General features: G+C 31.4%; 4 protein-coding genes across 7 annotated transcripts in view; 2 read left to right on the plus strand and 2 right to left on the minus strand.

Annotated features, from left to right (window-relative positions):
• LOC149735648 (proteasome adapter and scaffold protein ECM29-like) overlaps window positions 1-16,676 on the minus strand; it is a 28,164-nt gene extending 11,488 nt beyond the window's left edge. For all 4 annotated transcript variants that reach the window (XM_089878486.1, XM_089878483.1, XM_089878485.1 and 1 more), the window contains exons 1-25: window positions 16,528-16,676; window positions 16,332-16,462; window positions 16,015-16,131; window positions 15,540-15,632; window positions 14,847-15,022; window positions 14,217-14,391; window positions 13,665-13,798; window positions 13,103-13,225; window positions 12,559-12,714; window positions 12,198-12,393; window positions 11,487-11,610; window positions 10,941-11,045; window positions 10,517-10,641; window positions 9,736-9,938; window positions 9,257-9,345; window positions 8,818-8,981; window positions 8,423-8,527; window positions 7,669-7,819; window positions 7,247-7,402; window positions 6,505-6,668; window positions 5,721-5,951; window positions 4,845-4,965; window positions 4,153-4,363; window positions 3,783-3,900; window positions 3,129-3,299 (exon numbers count right to left, since the gene is read on the minus strand). In XM_089878486.1, coding sequence (XP_089734612.1) covers window positions 3,129-3,299; window positions 3,783-3,900; window positions 4,153-4,363; window positions 4,845-4,965; window positions 5,721-5,951; window positions 6,505-6,668; window positions 7,247-7,402; window positions 7,669-7,819; window positions 8,423-8,527; window positions 8,818-8,981; window positions 9,257-9,345; window positions 9,736-9,938; window positions 10,517-10,641; window positions 10,941-11,045; window positions 11,487-11,610; window positions 12,198-12,393; window positions 12,559-12,714; window positions 13,103-13,225; window positions 13,665-13,798; window positions 14,217-14,391; window positions 14,847-15,022; window positions 15,540-15,632; window positions 16,015-16,131; window positions 16,332-16,462; window positions 16,528-16,555 — 3,567 coding nt within the window. In that variant the 5' untranslated portion in view covers window positions 16,556-16,676. The remainder of the gene's footprint in view (window positions 1-3,128; window positions 3,300-3,782; window positions 3,901-4,152; window positions 4,364-4,844; window positions 4,966-5,720; window positions 5,952-6,504; window positions 6,669-7,246; window positions 7,403-7,668; window positions 7,820-8,422; window positions 8,528-8,817; window positions 8,982-9,256; window positions 9,346-9,735; window positions 9,939-10,516; window positions 10,642-10,940; window positions 11,046-11,486; window positions 11,611-12,197; window positions 12,394-12,558; window positions 12,715-13,102; window positions 13,226-13,664; window positions 13,799-14,216; window positions 14,392-14,846; window positions 15,023-15,539; window positions 15,633-16,014; window positions 16,132-16,331; window positions 16,463-16,527) is intronic.
• Window positions 868-2,973, plus strand: LOC149735649 (complement C1q tumor necrosis factor-related protein 4-like). The gene is made up of 4 exons (XM_089878503.1): window positions 868-1,091; window positions 1,651-1,868; window positions 2,109-2,255; window positions 2,636-2,973. Exons 1-4 carry the CDS (start codon window positions 941-943, stop codon window positions 2,813-2,815), a joined length of 696 nt encoding a protein of 231 aa, XP_089734629.1. The 5' UTR covers window positions 868-940; the 3' UTR covers window positions 2,816-2,973.
• A 21-nt stretch (window positions 16,677-16,697) lies between the features above and the next one.
• On the plus strand, window positions 16,698-17,802 carry LOC149735650 (DNA polymerase epsilon subunit 4-like). The gene is made up of 3 exons (XM_089878504.1): window positions 16,698-16,976; window positions 17,167-17,251; window positions 17,465-17,802. Exons 1-3 carry the CDS (start codon window positions 16,776-16,778, stop codon window positions 17,518-17,520), a joined length of 342 nt encoding a protein of 113 aa, XP_089734630.1. The 5' UTR covers window positions 16,698-16,775; the 3' UTR covers window positions 17,521-17,802.
• LOC149735651 (uncharacterized) lies at window positions 17,474-20,350 on the minus strand. The gene is made up of 6 exons (XM_089878499.1): window positions 19,765-20,350; window positions 19,536-19,710; window positions 18,563-18,730; window positions 18,261-18,388; window positions 18,068-18,166; window positions 17,474-17,775 (listed from the first exon to the last, which is right to left on the minus strand). The coding sequence occupies exons 1-6, from the start codon at window positions 19,882-19,884 to the stop codon at window positions 17,593-17,595; spliced, it is 873 nt and encodes a 290-aa protein (XP_089734625.1). The 5' UTR covers window positions 19,885-20,350; the 3' UTR covers window positions 17,474-17,592.
• Between the last annotated feature and the right edge of the window lie 144 nt (window positions 20,351-20,494).

The following is a 20,494-nucleotide window of genomic DNA, read 5'->3' on the forward strand; positions in this document are numbered from 1 at the left end:
ATACACCTCGTGCCAGCTTACAAATTACCATGTATGTTACTTTGTAGGTGAATTTTTTTTGAATTTTTATTCTTTTTTATGTGTGGCTGATAATTTGGACAACTCATTAGTAACCACTGGGTTGGAGCAATTGCCGTTAAGTATCTTGCCCAAGGACACATACGCCCACAATGGTAGCAGCGACGAGCCTTGAACCCATTACCTCTGGGTTACAGGCAGGTACGCTAACCAATCTGCCACGGCGCCAGACAGTATAACTTTTTTAAATATGATTCTTTTATTTTACTTTTACAATATAAACCTAATAAACCTATGAGATAGTTCTGGTCTGTATAAGATAAAATTCGAATTTCTTTGCTTTGATTACACGTTTCAGTTTGACATTTTATGTTTGTTTAACCAGGAGACCATGAAATAAAAGAAAATGGAAAATTTGTGACATTTGTTTTAGGAATATCCGGTTTCATTTTGTTGTTATATAGTGTGTATATTTATATGGTGGCATATCACAAAATATTTACTAAAAATTTCAATTTTTAAGTTTTTTTAACAGTGATTGTCTAAAATGTTTTTACGAAATTATTTTGTTCTCTGAGTAAATTAATTTTTTAAAGAAATTAACCTTGAAATCTTAAATATGAGTAGTTTAAATATGAGTAGTAAAATAGTATATTGTTTTAGCTTAGTTAAAAGATATTTAGTTAAAAAATAATTTTATGACGATTTTTAAGACAAGTTTAGTGTTTTAAAAAGAGGTGTGTTATAAAAAAAAGAGTTAATTGTTTAAAAAAAAATTATTTTAGTTTAAGTAAGTTTTTTTTATAAAACAATTTAGATAAAAAAAAAGAGTAAAAATAAATCTACATTATATTAACAAAAAGTAAAACTTTTTTTCAACCTAGAATATTAGTTTTTCAAATCAAAATTTGACAGTTTAGTTATGAAGTGTTTAGACTTGGTGTTGTTGATCGTTTTTTGTTGGAAGTCGTTACCATTGGTGGAATCAAACACAAGGATATGCACGCACTGTTGTGATGAGGTTTATCCAGGGAACGGAACACCTGTGTATTTTATGACTAAGGGACCTAAGGGTATGTTTGATGTTAGCGATTTTTTGCTTTTTGAAGTGTGTTTCTGTGCTGTTTTGTGTGTTGTTTGCGATTTTTGAGTGCTTTCTGTGCATTTTCTGTGTTTTCTGTGCATTTTGTGTGTTTTCTGTGCTGTTTTGTTTTTTTCTGTGCTGTTTTGTGTATTTTCTGTACTTTTTGTGTGTTTTCTGTGCCTTTTGTGTGTGTTTCCGTGCCGTTTTGTGTGTTTTCTGTGCATTTTTTAGAACAGTTTAAAAAAATACAAGAAATGATAATTCATTACCCCCTTTAACTATCTTGGGACGAAGAATGCAAATAAGCATTTTGATACGGGTGTTCACAAAAATGTTTTAAAAAAGTATCGTTTATAGTTAGTAGTTACACTTTAGATATTGTATATTTGTGGTATTTTAAAAATTATAAAGTGCCATGCATTTTATGTTGACTAATAATCAACAAAAACTGAATTTTGTTAAAAAAAGATTTTAAAGCTATTTTTTACAAAAAAATTACTTCATATTTAGTACATTAGTTACACGTGAAAAAAAACATGTGATTTTAGGAGATCAGGGTGAAATTGGAATGACAGGCCCCCAGGGTGAAAAGGGGGTTCAGGGCAACCAAGGGGTCAAAGGTGAAAAGGGCGGGGTTGGGCCTCGGGGTGAAAAAGGGGACACAGGTGAGCCTGCCCCTATTACCCCACAATCTGCGTTTTCAGTTGCACGAAGCAAACCGTTAATTGGAAACGAGACAACAGCGCAACCATTGCTGTTTGATAAGGTTGGTGGAAAAAATGAAATATGTTTAATTTTATTGGAAAAACTTTTTTTCACGTTTTTTTACAAAAAACATTTCCTTAAAGAAGAACTTTTTCAGCTTGGTGAAAAATAAAAAAAATTACTTTATAAAAAATTCCTTTATAACATTTTCTGTATATTGTGAATAAAAAGCAATATTTGATTAAAAAAAAAAAACAGTTTTAAGGTACATGTTTATATATATATATAAATTTTTTTTCAGGTTTTTGTAAATGTTGGGAATCAGTTTCATGAAAACAGTGGGCGTTTTATCGCTGAGTTTGGGGGTGTCTACCATTTCTCATTCACCGTGCAATCATACCTTGATAAATTTGTTGGAATTCAACTTATGAAGAATCAACAACCTCAGGTAGAATTGAATTTGTAAACAAATTGAGTTAAAAAAGTTGAATTTAAATACAAACAGAACTCAGGTAGAATTGAATTTAAAAAAAATTAAAATAAAAGCAGGTAAAATTTGAAGTTTTTTTTTGTTTTTCTTTTTTGTACATTTGATGTGTTTTTTGTTTTTCTTAGCGAAACGAGTAACATGATTTTTTTGTTTTTACTTTGTGTGGAAGTCTTCCCAACCAATACCTGAAACACCCTGTTTTCTACTTTTTTAAAATGATTTTTCTGTGAATATTTTAAGGATTTTTCATAAGTTGCCCTAAAAAAATGTTTAACAAAATTTTAAAATTTTTACAATTTTTTTTTACATTTTTAAAAACTTTTCATTTATATTTTAAGGTGATTATCTATGCAAATGCAGTTCCCAGACGCATTATGCAGAGTCAGACAATCATGCTGAATGTAAGCAAGGGGGATGTACTGTGGTTGCGACAAGTACAGGGTGCCAGGTTTGCCATCTATGGGAACTCAGACATGCAAATCACTTTTTCTGGATTTCTGCTCTACTCGGAAAAATGATAAAAAAAATTCACCAAAAATTTGTTGTGTTTTAAAATTTTGCACCATTTTGATGCTCCGCCAAAAATGCTTGTTTGCGAAGCTGTATATTTCTATTTAAAAATATGATAATACGAATTAAATAAAAAACCTAACTATGAACTTTTCTAATATGTTATTTGTTTAACAAAGCTAAAAAAGACATTTGTAAAATAATACAAAAAGTTATCAGACTAGAACACATTCCATAGCCTACAAGCTCTTAAAAAATTAAGAATAAAAAAATCTATAAAAAAAATAATAGGAAAAATAGCAATAGTGTAGAAAAACTTACCGTTTTAATTGTATCTGGTGCCACTACATTCCAAATTGAGGTCATGGCGTTGCGGACAGAAGTTTGAGGGTCGAATGTATATCGGTACAATCGTGGTACGATTTGTGGCAGATGTGGGGTCAGTTGTTCTCGTGCTGCAATGGCTATGCTACGGAACCCAAACGCTGCACCCTGATTGTAGAATGTAATGCTAATGTTATAAGTTTAAACTTGTACCGATTACTCAATGCACAAATGCTTTGTATAAGCTTGGATACAGAATATATAAATGATACAGAAATATATACTTTATTTGCCAAAACTGACTTTTTTTTGCACTTTCATTCACTGATGATACAAATCATTTAGACAAACTGACAACAAATATTTTTGCAAAGGAAAAATGCACAACAGTGCCCACAGTAATTTTAATGGCGTTTTTGTAATTCTGTTACAAAAAATGTTATTATGTACAAGTATAAAATATTTTGATAACATCTAAATGTTAGTCCAGAAAGTTTTGTTTGACATTCTTGATCACTAATGATCATTCTTGAAAAAACTAAACACACAGAAAAAATAATTTTAAGAGAAAAAAATGTTAAAAAAATAAATAAAAGTTATTCATATAAACCTTAAGGCAGTAAGATAAGTTTCAATAAAAAACAAGTTTACCTTTTTTGAGTTCCACAATGCATGGTGGTTGGCAAGGTGGAGAAATTTGTAAACCAGATCTGGCTGGTTTAAGTCGGATGCAAGTGAACACAACTCCTTGTATGTGTTTAAACTAGATCTGAAAATAACACGTAAAATTTGGATTTTTACAGTTACAGACAGTAATATATATATATATATATATATTGACTCAAACGAGAGATTTAAATAAAACTGCAGATTTCAGCATCAGATAAATGTGTTTAACTTTCATTAAAATACACCAAATATATAACGAAAATAAAATTGACCCCAAAAATAGTTTAATTTAAACAAAGAAATGTTTATTTTTAATTTTAAAAACTATATTAGATTTTTGTATTATTTTTACCCATCCGGAGCTTTTCCCAGCTGAACAGATCCTCCAGTAAAAAGACTCGACCCCTCGCTCCCAATGATCCGGACTTTGGATGCGGGAGATTTAGATTCCGAGGATCCCGTGAGAGAACCGACCAGTTTGTCAACCAACATCTCTTTCTGATCCTCGCTTCCAAGATCATAGATTGATCCGAATCCCTTGGAAGCGATGTCTTGCGTTAATTCTGTGACAAAAAATAAATGAAGACCAATTTTGGTAATAAATAAGTTTGTTGCCTTAAAATTGTAATAAAGTAGTTTGGGGAAAGATGGGATACTTTTTCGTTCTATTTTTCTAGCCCCATTTTTGGCAGTAAACAAAAAACATTCAAAGAATTATAAAAACGGTATCCTCACAACTCCCGTAGACCGTTGTTTAAAACACAATCGGGATATTATGATATTATGCGCTAAAGGTGTCCCATCTTCCCCCACAGTACTATACTAATAAAGACTGGTTTTGATAGTAGAGAGTACATTAAAATAGTGAAAGAGCAATACACAGTATCTAATCCAGCATAGTACTATCTATAACAAGATATAAATAAAGACTGGGTTTGGTTAATGGGGACAAAAAGCCTGGTGTATGTTCCAAATTACCACAATGTATAGACAAGAATTTTGATTTTTTTACCGAATCATAAAAATATTTTATCCCAAACGTACCATCAGGTTCTGAGAGTAAAGCAGTGAAGGCATTTTGTAAATCCATGAGATGAAGTTTGACTGCGGGGTGTGAAGTACAAGCTTCTGTTTTCAACATGGTCATCAACCATATGCATGATGCCTGGTCAAAATAGTTCAACATTTTGAAAAAATGTAACTTATTTATCAAGGGATGGTTTTCTCGGCTACTGACTTAACTAGTTGGTCGCGGACACGGTAACTATTGGTTACCACATGTTTTTTAGCTGGATGACTCAAAAAAAAAGTGGTGGTTTTTTACATTAGTCAGCCAACCAAGTTTCTGTGCGTTACTTTTTACATAAGTCGGTCAGTCAAAAAGTACTGATTTAGTCAACAGCCAAGAATGCCATGGTGGCCAATAATAGGTATCCTCTTGTGAAAGGGTAAGCAAAGCAAAAAAAATGCAGGCGATTTTGAAAAAAATATTGTTTTATACACCTTATTTTAAGTTATTAGCCCAGCTCTGTCTAAGTTTGAGCTTTCAGGGCATGCCATGCCATAGGACCTCAATGTAGAATAGAATATGAATTATTTCAGGTAAAATATTTATTATTTTTTGTGCTTAGAACATTTGCCAATGTAGAATGGATCCACAAAAACTGTTTCAGCTTTTAATTTAGATATAACCAAACTTTTCAGACATACAATCTCAATTCTTAACAGCATACTATTTTTTCATCAAACACAATACCACCATCCAGTAGCGCAGCCGGGGGGTAGGAGGTTTACGGTGTCGCGACCCCCCCTTTTAAAACCAAGAAAAAATTATTTAAAAAATATTTTTTTTGACATTCTTTTTAATAACCCCCCCCCCATTATTTTTTTTCTGGCTGCGCCACTGCCACCATTACATACCTGGCGACCTGCAGGTGTTCTGTGCACCACATACTCATTCAGTATCTTCCCTAGCAACCATTTCAGTTTATCTTTATCTCGAGATTGATCTACATGCTCCTCTGCATCCTGGAAGACCTCATTTGTGTCCGGAGCACTCGTCCATCTATTAATCCTTGCAGGAGCCTCAGGTCCCAGAGCAGCATTGCACAGCGCAGATCCAACCGTGAAATGTAATTCTGCGTTTTTTATCTGGGAGATAATTAAGTAACTTTGTTTAAAATTTAAAAAAAAAAATTCATATTTTCAAAATATCCAATTTGTGTCAGAAGTACATTATACTATTTTAACAAATATTTTTCAAAATGAACTTGGCGTTTTTTATCTGGGGGTTGGAAAAACACAACTTTAAAATTAATTTTAAAAACATTCATTTTGTAGAATCAGGGTCAGAAGTAAAATAGAATATTTTAAGAAAAATTGTTCTAAAATGCAATTCTGCTTTCTTAACCTAGGAGATTGGAAAACATAACTTTGTTTTAACTAAAAAAAGTTATTTAAATTTTAAAACTATATTTTTAAAATCGAGGTCAGAAGTAAAATATATTATCTTAACGAAAGTAGTTTAGAACAAATTTTATTTTAGATCATTTTTTGTAAAAAATGTTTCGTAATTTAACAACAAGGTTTGTTTTTTGGTTTTGTCTTTTTCTGTTATTTTTTCAGACTCTGTTGTCTAAAATGATAAAAACACCACATTCCCAATTAAAATAATAAAACCTAAAATAATTCAAACAAAACATACTTCTGATGATTTCAGCAAGATTTCCAAGATCTTCTCAGTATAGGGAAAGTCCCCATCTCCTACAGGTAGCATGCCAAGTGCAATGACAGCTTTCTCCCTCAAAGCATGAAGAGTGTTGTTGTTGATACGACTTGATAAACACTGCACGACCCAGTACTTGGTCACTATGGAAAAAATATGTTTTAACACAGTATATTATTATTGTATTAGTGTAAACACCAGCAGATTTTTTTAAACTTTTCTCATTTTTAAAAAAATGTTAAAACCCATTCCAAAAAGTATAAAAACAAGCTGTTTTTATTCTTAAAGATGCAGCCATTATTATTGACACATATCTCCTAAAAACGCATTTTCAAGAAAATTTTCCAGAAATTTTTACCATTATTGTTCTCAATATTCTTGGTACCTTCTTTTAGGTAAATCTATAGTTTGCTTTAGAAATTATACCATTATTGTATTAGTGTTAACACCAGCGGATTTTTTATGAAATTATATGTTAATTTTAAAAATTCTTTAAACCCACTGTTTATAATGTTTAAAAACTAGTTACTTTTATTTTTAAAGAGGCAGCCATTACAATTGACACGTCTTCCAAAAGAAACACATTTTTAGGAATGAAAATTAAAGGTAATGTTCACAACGTCAAAAGCTATACCATCAACCTAAATCATATTCCAGTTTTTAAACTTACACGACTCATCAGTTTTTCAATATCAAATGACTCATTAGTTTTTAAACTTACATGACCCATCAGTTTCCGAACTCTTCTCCTCATTAGCGCCATCCGGTGGTAGGACACCTGGTAGTAGAGGTAATGAAGATTTTCGTGAAATTTCTCCGACAGCAAAACAAGCAGAACCCGCAAGTAATGAGTCTTTCTCTTCTTTTACTGATGTCACTGCAATGTGAGAAAACACATGTAGTTTGTGGCACAGCCAGAAAAAAACAAGGAGGGTTTTAATTTAATCAAAAAATTTTTTAAAAAATGTTTTTTAATTAATTTTTTTTGGGTTTAAAGGGAGGGGGTCCCGATCTCCTAAACCCCCAAGGTTCTATAGCAGTTGCGTAGAAATGGTTTTATAATTCTTTAAATTTTTTTTGTTTACTACTAAATGAGACGAAAAATAGTATAAAATCTTTCCCATCAAAATTAGGCAGACGTACCTAGCTTAAGTAACGCCTGTTTCACAACATCGTAAGCATTATCTTGTTGATCCACTATCATCTTATTATCATCAGGTGAATGAATTAATTTCAACCAATCTCCAACCACATGACCCATCAGTAATATGCTGCTGTGACGGGCTTCAAAATTCTAAACATTTAATATTTTTTATAAGATCCTTTTTTTAGCATAATATGACTAATATAGTGGGCAAAGTGGGCAATAGCAGACAATTTAAAAAAAAACGAAAAAAAAAATAAATAATTTCGTAATGACTGAATTATAATTTGGCATAAATGTTTATGAATAAAAAAAATCCAACTTTGACAACTAACATACAAAGAAAATATAATACAAAGGGTTATATTTAAAGAGAGGGCCTAGCTTCCTGCAGTTTAGTTTATTTTTAGGTGTTTAAATACATGCTTAAATACCTTGCTATCGAAATTCTAAGCACTTAATATTTTATAGAATTAAGTTAAGATGGCTATTATAGTGGAAGCCAGTTAAAATAAATGAAACATCTTTAAAAAATTGTGTAATAACTTAATTATAATTTAGTTTAACATTTTAATAAATACAAAATTTCATTGGGTACCAAACTGACAGACAAACATACTTATATACAGTTTTTATAGTTTTTTATATAGTTATATAGCAGGGTACAGTTTTTTTACATGATTAGAACAAAAAAAGGTTTATAAATTTAAAGCTAGCTTATTTAAAGATATTTGTAAATAAAAGCTTATATACCTTGTTATCAAAGTCTTGTATCAGTTCTTTTGTAAGTTGGGCATAGTTAGAGTTTGGTGAACGTCGAAACACGATGCTGTATATTTCAGCTGCATGCTGACGAATCTGCAAAAAAATTTAAATTTTGTTAGTCTATAAAAAAATCTTGTTAAAAAGAAAAAATCTTGTTAAAAAGAAAAAACTTGTTAAAAAGAAAACATATTGTTGGTAAAAACATTGTTTGAAAAATATTTACTTTTAACTTTCTGAGTGAACCATACAAATAGCCTGAAAATTCTGAAAATGTGAATAAACATAAATAAATATAAAAATACTGTTTAAAAATCTCCAAAAAAAAACAGGAATTGCATCAAAATTGGAATTTTGAAAAAACATAAATATTTCATTTCACTTACATCATCTCTATTATGTTTAGTCAGTGATTTAAGCCACGTTGTTCTTTCAGAGAAAACCTTGTCGCTCGAGTCACCACGGTGTACAGATTTTAAAAGTTTTTCAAGCGGAACGACCTCAGGACAACAGCCTATCAGCTCCAAGAGTAGAAATACTATCTGCGGGTCTGAAAAAAAATCGTAAAAATTGAGTTTAGAATAATTTTTTTAAAGCAAAATTATTTTTCCGAATAAAGTATTGCCGAATGTCAAAATGTTAGAATAAAAATACCATTTTTATATAATAGTTAGAAAAGTATTGATTTATCTTATGTGTCGCAACATAAGTAAGAACGAAGTGACATATTTTGTTATAAAAGAATGTTTATAAAATGAACATTAACCCTTAACTTTACTTAGCTGATAACTTTGGATTAATATTCATGTAATACATGTAACTTACCAGCTACCATCTTGATGTATTGGAAAATCAGATCAGTGTAAAGTTGAAATGTAACTACACTGGCTTCACTGTCTACTTGGAAAAGTTTTCTGAAAAGAAATACAAAAATAAAGATACTCTTAAAAATATTGTTTATATAGTAAAGAAAAACAAAAACACAGAAATCGTTTTGAACGGATAAATAATGAAGATATTAGAAATGTTACCTCAAAATCAACAAAAACATCAAAAAACTAAAATTTTGCTGATTATTGGAAATTTTCTACATTAATAGGATATAGAACATAGGTCGAAAAAGAACTTTAGGGGTCACCGAGAATGTATCAATTTTTCAAAAATGCATATATTATACTATTAACCGTACAGGATCACAGAAAAGACAGATTAAAAATATTTCGGCCAAAAAGTATACAAGCATTGGTTTATTGATTTAAAAAGTTTAAGATGAAAATTATTTAAACTTTTTTCTCTGATTCTACCTGATGTGTTTTACAATATCAGGAGATTGATTCTGAACATCCCGACTCCTACTTTCAACCTCTTCTTCCTCTTCTGATGATCCTGCCTCCGATGTCATGCAACGTCTTAGAAACGAGAATGCAGCTTGGAATGCAGCAGGTGTGAACGCCATTGATCGTGTTCCAATCACATGACGCTCACTGCTCATAAGTCTCTCTCGTGCCTGAAGAGATTTATTCAGTGAATTTATTACCAACTTTTTTTAATTAGTAAATAAAAAATTAAAATTAGTATAAGATTTTTATTAAATATTTAAAAAAAATTTTAAATTAGTAAAAAGATTTTTTTTCTTAAATTAGTAAAAAATGTTTTCTTTGCTTTGCAGGCGGTAATAAATTTTGATCAATTGGTAAGAAAAAACACAAAATAAGTTTAAGAAGTATTTACAACTGTTTTTAATGCTATGTGAAGGGTTTTTCAAATTAAAGACCGCTTGGTTAAACAGGCACTAAGTTTTCTCTAAAATAAAACTTTATAGATTCATACATTACAACCACCACTAACAACTAACCAATAACCAGTAGCTTTTGTTATTTTACAGAAAAATGCAAATTGGCTTTGACAAGCAGTGCAGTTTAAAACATATATGAACTTTTACCAAACTTTTTGGGCAAGCAATACAGTTTAGCATACAGGTATTTCTTATTACTACGCTAAAGGTAAAAAAAATAATTTAACAGTACATTTTTAAATAACATGACCATAAAAGCTAAAATGCAAACTAATGTGAATGAATTGAACCTTTTCATGCAGGAATTTAAGCATGGCGCTAAACTTTGGAAGTTTTTCAGGTTGTTTTGAATTATTCTCACGATTTCTGCTTCCACTTAGCAATCTCTTCGCTTCGGATGATACTTCATCTTTCACTGTGAGTTATTATATGTTTGTGATAGATATGTGATACTTTTTCATGAAAACATGGGTTTTCATGAGGATGTGATAGGTATATGATGCTTATCTTATGAAAACAAATCATCAAGATTTCTTCTATTTTTCACAGCTTGGGCTACAAAAAATGCATTGGGAACATATCTAAATAACTGTATATATATATATTATTACTCAGATAATGTTTTCAGCAAAAAGGACAAAGTATATTACATAATACATTGAGGTAATGGGCCAATTCAGACTAATTTTCCAGGTCCCCTGAAAACCAACATACCATCCCCAGCTGCCAATATAAGTTGGTATCTTGTAGAAATGTGATCAGTTTGAAACACAACCCCAGCATATCGAACTCCAACCAACCGCGTATAATGATCATCGGCTGGGAATACAAGAAAAGTTAAATCACACCCAATGAATTGTGTAGAGACATATGCGTCAATATTTTCATGTTGTAAACCAATTTTTGGTGAGGGCAAATAAAAAAAAATACAAATGTATGCTGAACTACAAGAATGTGAAGGTATAAATAACTGTACTTATAATATGATTTTTACATGTCAAAGTATATAGAAACTATAGAGTTAAAGCATGTATACAGTTGCATACCTTCAGCATTATATATATATGATATACAATAGGTAAAGTAGTATTTGATAATGTCTAATAGTCTAACTCTTTGTTACATATATTACTGTTAATAAATAATGGTGGTAACTAAAACAATATATTTGTGATGCCAAAGAAAAATGTCATAAAAAATAAATTTCTTATTTTTGTATTCACCGAAAACACATAAATTATCAGACATGCACCAACATACCTTTGATACTGGTTTGAATGAGAGATTCAAGCAACATGGAAGTGGTTTGGTCGGCATTTTGGAAAGCAGGGGCCATCATAGATATTGCACCTTGTATTGAAGTTTTCAAATTATTTGATTCTACCTGCAAACATACAATATGCAAGATTAAATATTTTTAGAATTTGGTATTCAACCAGCAAAAGTGTATGTTCTAGTATTGCTAAAATAAATTGCTTTAACCTAGTGGTCACTGTTGGGTTGTCCAAATTATCAACCACACATAAAAAAACGCAAAAATCGAAAAAAAAATATTCACCCACATAGTAACATACTTGGTGTATGAAATAGAACACCTGGGTTAACGGCTGTCGTTTTCCGGCCACACAAGGATAAAGCAAGTTACATTCATTCATTCAAATGTTTTTTATCAATTACTGTTTTATTGGTACAAATCTAATTTCCAAAAGTCTCTTAAAATTTGAACTACTACTTTCAACCAAAGTCTGTTATAAATATTAAGTTTTATAAACATTATTCATTTAAAAAATACACAAATAAAAGAGCAGTCAAAAAAACAAGAAAAAAAAATAATAATCACCCGCAAACCCACCTGTGCAAGGGTTTAAAACAAATCCTGAATAAAATATAACAATACTCAATAATTAGAAAAAAAGGAATTAGAAAAAGAAAAAAAAACAGACAAATAAAAAACCAATCACCCATACACACCTGTGCAAGGGTTTGAAACAAATCCTGGATAAGATCGAGTTTGTTTGAAAACATGGCTGGCAGTTTGGATGCCAATCTTCCAATGGAGGAGTAACCCAAGCTCCTCGTCTTCTCGTTCATCTCCTCGTTCTTTACCGTCTTCTGCATCGCGTTAAGGAGGAGAGAGGATTGCTTCTGCAATTGTTCCTCGTCACAACTGAAGAAACAAGAAGAAAATTAAGAAGAAAAAAGAAAAAGTTAAAATTATGGTTAAAAAATAGTTACTGTAGGTTAAAGGTAAAATCGAAAAACCAACAGCAGCTTTTTCAACGATATCTAAGTATCATAAGTATAAAGTAAAGATCATATTTTAGTAACCTACCTTTCTATTATATGCTGTACAAACTGCAAAGTCAACACTTCCAGCTTTGTACTGCTTGCATTGAACAGACCATCATATACAACTTGTATATTATGAGGGAAACATGCAGCAACTGCCTTTGATCTCAGCATGTTGGTAAGAAGTTTTAATTTCATTCTGGAAAAAAATTTTAGGTCATGTATTATTTAAGTAAGCAGGCTAATAAATTGTAACGATTGAAATTAATAGCAAAAAAACAGTTTGGAATTAGAATATTACTCAATTACACCTTGGAATTTGTTAGTCGAGCCCTAATGTTCATGCCATGCTATAAGGAGCTTTTACTATAGAAAAGTCACATTGACATAAAAGGCATAATTTTAATATTTTTTACATATATATGCATGTAATATTTGAACATTTTACACAAAAAAGAATTTTTCATTAACAACTGAATACTTCAGCATATAATTAAACCGTGTTATCAAAACCATTTTTTGCTCCTAGCAGGTATTTAACGGTTTAAACAAAAATTATAACAAATATTTTTTTTTCTTTTACGAACCTAACATTAGAAGCCTCCCTTTTATCATCGGGGGGTGCGTTCTTCTTTTTACTTGTAGCTTTAGAGCCAAGATATATTTGGTAAAGTTTTGAAACCAAGGAAGGCTTGTTCCAATCAATTGACCTAAAAAGTTTAAAAATTTGAAAAAAAATAAAAAATAAATTGACTCATCCACAAAATTAATGCAAAAATTACATTATGCGGTTTAAAAACAATGTTAATTGATGAAGTAGAAATTTAGGTACCAGACTAAAATTTTATGGCATAGCGTACTTCAAACGAAATCTTACCACAACAGATAATTATTAAGAACCAAAAATCGTTTTGGGGGGAAATATAATACATCGCGTCTCGCGTGTATTAAAAGCAACCTATTACTGTAAATAAAAAAAACAAAACAAAAAAAACACCTTAGTATTAAAGACAGTAGGTCCCAAATGAATAACAATCATTATAACATGGCTGTTCTTTTTCCTATACCTAGTGCCCACTAACGAGTTCTACACATTAGTAAATTTGTGGGTGGTATTTTAAACGGTCCAGACAGGTCCACAACACTCACGGAAGTTGTTTCCTCAGTTCAAAGTCAGAGTTTGATGCCACAGTATGCCTTGTATCACTTGATCCAATAATAAGATGGCACACAACATCATTCAACTCAAACATGTCTTGCTTTATAAAGTTTAGAATAGCAACCTAGATAGAACACCCCAAAAATAAATAAGATATATAAATATTTTATAGCTACAGTGAACACAACAGAAACAGAGCATGTTTGGAGGCAAATAAATCTGATCGCTAAAAGAAAAAAAATCTAAATTTCCCGGTTGTAGTATCAAATTTCAGTTAATGTTTTGATTTAGTAGTACAAAAAAATGTTATTTTTAAAAAAAAAATTTTTTTTTTAAGAGTATTCACTTAATAGCTTAATGTTTGACAACTAAGCAGCTACCAAAAACCCATCATTGACTATAGAAGGTTCATGGAGACACTACATAAACTTTACTGAAGAAGTAAGAACCTATATAGATAAAATTTTAACGTATGAAATTTTACTACTACATGTATGTACAGAAGTACACTTCATTTAAACTGCTTTATTTGAATATATTACCTTGATAGTTTCAACCTCTTCTAAAGACCATGTTGGTACATTAGCATCTCCCACCAAACGCTTTATAGAATTCCGACTCAAACCTGGTGAAGCAGCATTAGCTTGTTGTTGTTGTTGTTGGGGGGGTGCTGATACTGGCCTCGATGGAGTGGCCACTATGTTGGGCAAGCTTAAACTGTGGAAACAAAAAAATTATTTTGATATAGTGAGAAACCTATACTGGCATAGTGGTATTTTAAGCCTAAATATTTTTTGTATATTATGTTAATAATAATAATAAAAACTTGTATCTGTTTGTTTGATTACAATAGTTAGGATTAAAAAATTAGTTAAAATGAAAAGACAGGATAAAGCAACGAAATGATGGTCGTAAAAACTAGTTTAACTAAAAATGAACCTAAAGAAGGATATGCTACCAACGAAAAATTAAAATTTGTCTATATATATATACAGAGAGAGAAATTATAGAGATGCTCAAATGTGATTAAAAGGTGCCCAAAGTTTCAAAAAACAAAACATTCTCTGAAAGACATTACATATAATCAAACTGCTGGGGTAAAAATCGCGTTACCCAGACAAAATTCCTACTAACACAGAACATAAACAAGTTACAAATCGTGAAATTACCACCTGTAGGGCATAATCATCACATCAAGGCAGAAATCCAACAACCCTTTTGTGGCGTGTGGGTGATTTTGAAAATCGAAAAGTTTTTTAAACTTTTCAGCTGATTCGTGCAGCTTTATGCACGGTAGAGTGGTGAGAAGAAGACGTAACAAAATATCCTGCTGGGTTTTGACTTTTCCCTGAGGTTTTAACAAAAAACAAATGAAAAAAAATTGTTTTACACAGACAAACTATAACATCAAAATATATATATAGTAGGGTGGGAGAAGATGGGACACCTTTAGCTAATAATATCCAAATATCTTGATCGTGTTTTGAACAATTAACAACGGTCTATGGGGTCCTGAGGATACGGTTTAATAATTCTTTGCATTTTCTTTGTTTACTAACTACCAATAGTACCAAATGGGAGGAGAAAATGAAATGAAAAGGTGTACCATCTTCCCCCACCCTACTATATATAAATATGGCTACAATTTGTTTTATCCTGTTGTGGCAGTGCAACAATAGTCGTTATTTTTTAAAAGGGGTTTCCAAAACTATTAACAGTAACACCAGTACACAAGTAAACACACACTACTATATATTGGACATCTTTTGAAACATAAATTTGACATCTTTTGAAAATTATATAAAAATATGTCAATACTATAAACAGTTACTTAACAATAGCACTAGTACACTACTATATATTACCTCCACAGATGTAAACAACAAGGGAGCAAGTTCAACTTTCTGTTCAACATTCAATCTTGGAAAGCCAGTCTTTATGTAAATGATGGTGAAATTCTGAATATTCAAAAAAAATATAGGTAATGAATATTAATTTAAAACTGCTTTGTAACCGAAAAGCAACCAGGAATAAAAAAATGCTTGGAAATGAGGAAATTATGTAACATTGAATGAATGAATGAATGTAACATTTTTTTATCCTTCTGGTATGCCAATGACAGACGGGATAACACAGGCATTTTGTTTCATATACCGCGTTCCCACTTATGATTTACCATGCATGTATCTTTGTGAGAAATTATTTTTAGGAACTTTTTTAGTTGAACCTTAACCAACATTTTAAATAGGTCTAAGTAACATATTGTCCATTTATAAGGGGAATGCTTGGAAACATTAATATCAGATTTAATAAAGTAATGTTCATGTACATAATACATACTGTAACAAAGCTGCTAAGCGAAGCATCATTGAGCTGTTGAAGTAACTCCTTAACAGGCACCTGGACTGCTTCTCTTGACTTCAAACGTTTGTTTATATGAGTTAAAAGCTCAAGAACCTTTGTTTCAAATAAAAAAGTGCTGCTGTTAACTACATTTTCTATATAATTTAAGTAAAGTATATGACACAACGAATATTTAGTGATTTAGTTTAAATACATTGCATAGATATAGAGTTGTTAGATTAGCAATGCTTTTGTTAAAAAAACACAGAGGTTATAGACTTTATAGTGATGACCGACAAATGTAATAAACATACCTTAGTACGTATTGAGGATTCACTGCTTGATAACTTGAGCAGCACAAGTGGAAGATACCGTTTAAGAATAACTTCAAGCTGCTCATCGCTGTCAGCAAGACCAAACTTTAGAAATACTCTTTCAAGTTGCTCTGAAAAGGTAGTAACGTATATAATTCGTATACATAATTTTACAGTGAATAACTAAATCACTTACCGTTATCTGTTTGTTGTGAAGCTGCCATAGCTGGTAATATATATAGATTAAATTAACAGAGGAACTCGGGACATGAACAAATTTAAATGTTTTGAATGCGATCAAATGCGTTGAGTCATTGACAACAAAAATATTGAAGATGTCTATGCTGCTCACCAAACCGTACAATTTGCAAGTCATATTTTTTTTCGCGGGGAATCCCAAACGTCTTTCTGATAACTCAATAAAAATAATAAAACAGAAAAGAAATGAGCGAAACGCAGGAAACTGTTGGAGAAAATGAAGCTCCCGAGCAGCCGAACTTGGAAAATGTCTCACAAGATCCTGAGACAGAGAAATCGGAGCGAGCGACAAAGTTACCCATGGCCAGAATTCGTACTTTAATTAAGGTTGATCCGCATGTTACAATTGCGAGCCAGGAATCGGTTTTCTTGATTGCGAAAGCAACCGTAAGTTATTGGGCGTTGTACGTTTTTATCAGATTTTTATCAAAAATAGTTTCACAAATTAATTTAAGTTAACAAATATAAATTTTACTACTTTTTTTCTTATTATAGTTAAAGCTATTATAAATTTATAGTTAATACAAGTCGTGCCTTTAAATTCATGTTTATTAAAGGCAACATTTGTTTTTTTTAGGAACTTTTTGTTGACAGTCTTGCGAAAAACATGTACAGAATAACTCAACAACAAAAGAGAAAAACCATTCAGAAAAAAGACCTTGGTAAGAAATTAAAATTAGTTTAAAAAATATAGCTCAAAAAACTCCTCTTAAACCTTGATAACACTAAATACCTTCAACAAAACTATAAAAACTATGAACTAAAGTTGAACCCAAATTTGTTAGCAATTTGAAGTCAAACTACATATTAAAAATGGCAAACTTTTTGACCACCTTTTAAGCTTATCTAATGCAAAATATTTGTAATAAATGCAGAAGCTGTCATTGAGGTTATGGATGAGTTCGCTTTTCTTGATGGAACAACAGAATGATAACTAAACACTAGAACGCTTCAAAATAGAAAATATCCACACTGCCAAGTTGTATATCAACCAATGACCGGTTCAGTATCTTTTCCTTTTCAGTATCCCTGGCCTTGAAACAGGAGGCACTGATGCTGTAGTTTGTTGGTAATTAGTTCTGGGCGCAAACTGGTTTCTAAATTCTTGTTCGTCTTTCAGTGTCTGTATTTCTCTTTTTAGTTTTTGTATTTCTATTTTTGATTCTTCTTGTATGTGCTGCAATTTCTGGTAAATAAAATATTATTGCGCGAATTTTAAGCGTGAAAAATGTCCTTTTAAATTAAAGTAAAATTTTAGTTCAGTGGTAGCATAGTTTAAAGATACCTCTGTGGGGTAAGATGGATACAGTTGAGCACCTAAATCCCATAATTCCTGATCGTGTTTAAAACAATTAAAAACGCTCTTTTAGACTGACAGGGCTCTGGTTTTACATTTATGTAACTATTCTTTTTTACTACCAAAGAGAAAGACAACATGTTCCATCTTACCCCACCTACATACAAACATAAACACATACTCTCCGGTAAATATCATTGTTGGTGTTGTGAGAATGGTTTGATGTGTTGGTATGCATCCTGCTAATCTGGGCTTGTAGCAAGGCTAACTTGTTCTCATACTAAAACAAAAATAAACATTCAATTTTAATCATTAATGGCAATTCAAAATAATAATAAAACTTTTTTTTAATTTTCATTATATGAAACTTTTACCTCCATCTGTGTTTTGACCATTTTTGCTTCATTTGATTTTTCAGTTTCGTCAAATTTCTTTTTCTGATCTTTTAACTGATTTGATAAATTCTCAAACTTGACACTTGATTCCTTTTCTTTTAATTCAGCTGCAAAAAAGACAAAAGTTTAACTTCAACATAACTATATCCTTAGTCACAGCTGCATAACTAATTATACCATTATCCTTAAGCCCCACCACCATTTTTTGCATATTAAACATTAGTTTGCATATTGTAGCATTAACAGTAGCCTACTTAAGGTAGACCAACACTATAACTTACTTTTAACTGCATTCTCCTGTTTAATTTCTTGGACTTGCTGTGCATGTCTTTGAATCAGTTCTGCTACTTTATTTTTCCCAATTTCAACTTCTTTTAACAGTTCATGTTCTTTTTCATTAAAGGTATGTTGCAATGTGACCACCTTCGTTCTCATGAAACGGATTTCCTCTGACAAAGATACAAAAATTTAAAAAATGAACAATAAGTTGTACTTGGGTTTATAGTTTATACCAATACAGGAAGCCTGCTTTTTCTGTTTAGGCCCAATATAAATCATGTACAGTACATTTATCCATAGTTTAATAATACAACACTTCTTTATTGAACTATGATTTATCTATTAAAGCGCCATATGTTAAGATATGCATATTTTTACACGTATTTTTACATATTTTTACAATGTATATATTACTTATTCAAACACATGGGACTATACAAAGAAGACGGAAAATTTTTTCCGCTAGAGGCGGTAATTATTTAAATTAAAAAATACGAAAAAACGAACAAAACAGCACTACAAAGTGTTAATAAGTGTAAAACAAATTAATTAAATAATAAAAATACCTTTCCAAATACATAAAACACTAGTAAGAACATATTTCCCACATTAGGTCGGTTATATACGCTCTTTCGTTATGATTACTGTTGTCAAGTCTGTGGTGTAGCGGTTTGCGTGCGGTCGTAAACTCTCTTTGTTTCATTTTTACCGGGTTCGAGTCCCGCACAGTGGAATACTTTTTTTATCTTTTTTTTTCAAGTTTTTTTGTTTGACGAGTTTGGGGTTAGGAGTTGGGGGTTAGGGGTTAGGGGTTAGGGGTTAGGGGTTAGTGTTAGGGGTTAGGGGTTTATATCTTATGTGTATAAACCGTGAAACTAACTGCTCCCCATAAAATAGAGAAACGAATTTGTCATCGCCTCCTAGCGGAAAATTTTTTCCGTCTTCTTTGTATAGCTCCATGTTATTCAAACATACCTTCCTGGTCTAACTTTGTCTCCAATAATTTCTGCAACGAATTCACCGTTTCGTGCATGCGTGCGTTCGTTTCATTCCCGCTTTCGCAGAAAGACTGTAAACGAGAAACCGTCGTTTCTAACCCGCTTACTTTATTGCATAGATCGCTGTTTTCATGTTGCAGACTAAAAATCGTCTGTAATAATAACATAAAAGTATATGATTTGCATTGCAAACAGCAGACTTATACCTTTTCCCATTGGAGTATATCTTGAACGACTTGATCTAAATCTTGAAAACGTTTTCTGTCGCGCAAATCGACATCGTCCTTACATTTTGCTGAGCTTGCATCATAAACCATTTCAGACATAATTCTTGGTCTTGGATTTTCGAGCAAAACGGTTATAGCTTGTTCTGCTGTTTGTTGCGTCGAAAGTAAGCATGCGTGTGTGCCTATGACTTAACAAAGGCAAATATGTCATAACAAAATATAACGAAAGCGAATAGATGGATTTTTTCTACCATCGTTGTAGAGATAGAGACAATTGCGTGAATTACGAAACAGGCTTCATCCGCTACTTACTGCTAACGTAATACACGGTGATGGCGTTTACATTCTGTTCCTGATCTATATAACATGGAGTGCTCCACTGCGTATATTGTACCAGCAAATCATCGTTTACTGCGGCGTGTTTATAGAATTTAAATAGTTTTTTACCCTGCACATGTTTGCTCATCTACTTATCTGCATATTAAACATTACTGTTTCTTCGGTTACTTGAAATCATATTTAGCCCACAGTGGGACTTGCTTCATATTTTTCAGTTAAGTTGAAAATCACATAATAAATTCTTTATCATATAATATATTTATTCTATATGTATCATATAATATATTTATTCTATTCTATATGGGATATCTTATGACACAGACCAGGGGACCTTGAATCCATTAGGCCAGAGTTGGTCCATTACCCCAAC

The sequence above is a fragment of the Ciona robusta genome, chromosome 5 (assembly GCF_009617815.1).
Source record: "Ciona robusta chromosome 5, ASM961781v2".
Taxonomy (NCBI): domain Eukaryota; kingdom Metazoa; phylum Chordata; class Ascidiacea; order Phlebobranchia; family Cionidae; genus Ciona; species Ciona robusta.

Bases quoted from the DNA above. Each gene is read 5' to 3' on its own strand.
- LOC149735651 (XM_089878499.1), bottom strand. From the start codon at position 19,884: ATGTCTGAAATGGTTTATGATGCAAGCTCAGCAAAATGTAAGGACGAT. The intron at 18,389-18,562 runs GTAAGTTATAGT...TCTTTTTTGCAG, and splicing joins ACAGGAGAATGCAGTTAAAA to CTGAATTAAAAGAAAAGGAA. The intron at 18,167-18,260 runs GTAAAAGTTTCA...TTTTTGTTTTAG, and splicing joins TGGTCAAAACACAGATGGAG to TATGAGAACAAGTTAGCCTT.
- LOC149735650 (XM_089878504.1), top strand. From the start codon at position 16,776: ATGAGCGAAACGCAGGAAACTGTTGGAGAAAATGAAGCTCCCGAGCAG. The intron at 16,977-17,166 runs GTAAGTTATTGG...TGTTTTTTTTAG, and splicing joins TCTTGATTGCGAAAGCAACC to GAACTTTTTGTTGACAGTCT. The intron at 17,252-17,464 runs GTAAGAAATTAA...TAATAAATGCAG, and splicing joins CATTCAGAAAAAAGACCTTG to AAGCTGTCATTGAGGTTATG.
- LOC149735649 (XM_089878503.1), top strand. From the start codon at position 941: ATGAAGTGTTTAGACTTGGTGTTGTTGATCGTTTTTTGTTGGAAGTCG. The intron at 1,092-1,650 runs GTATGTTTGATG...ATGTGATTTTAG, and splicing joins TATGACTAAGGGACCTAAGG to GAGATCAGGGTGAAATTGGA. The intron at 2,256-2,635 runs GTAGAATTGAAT...TTATATTTTAAG, and splicing joins TGAAGAATCAACAACCTCAG to GTGATTATCTATGCAAATGC.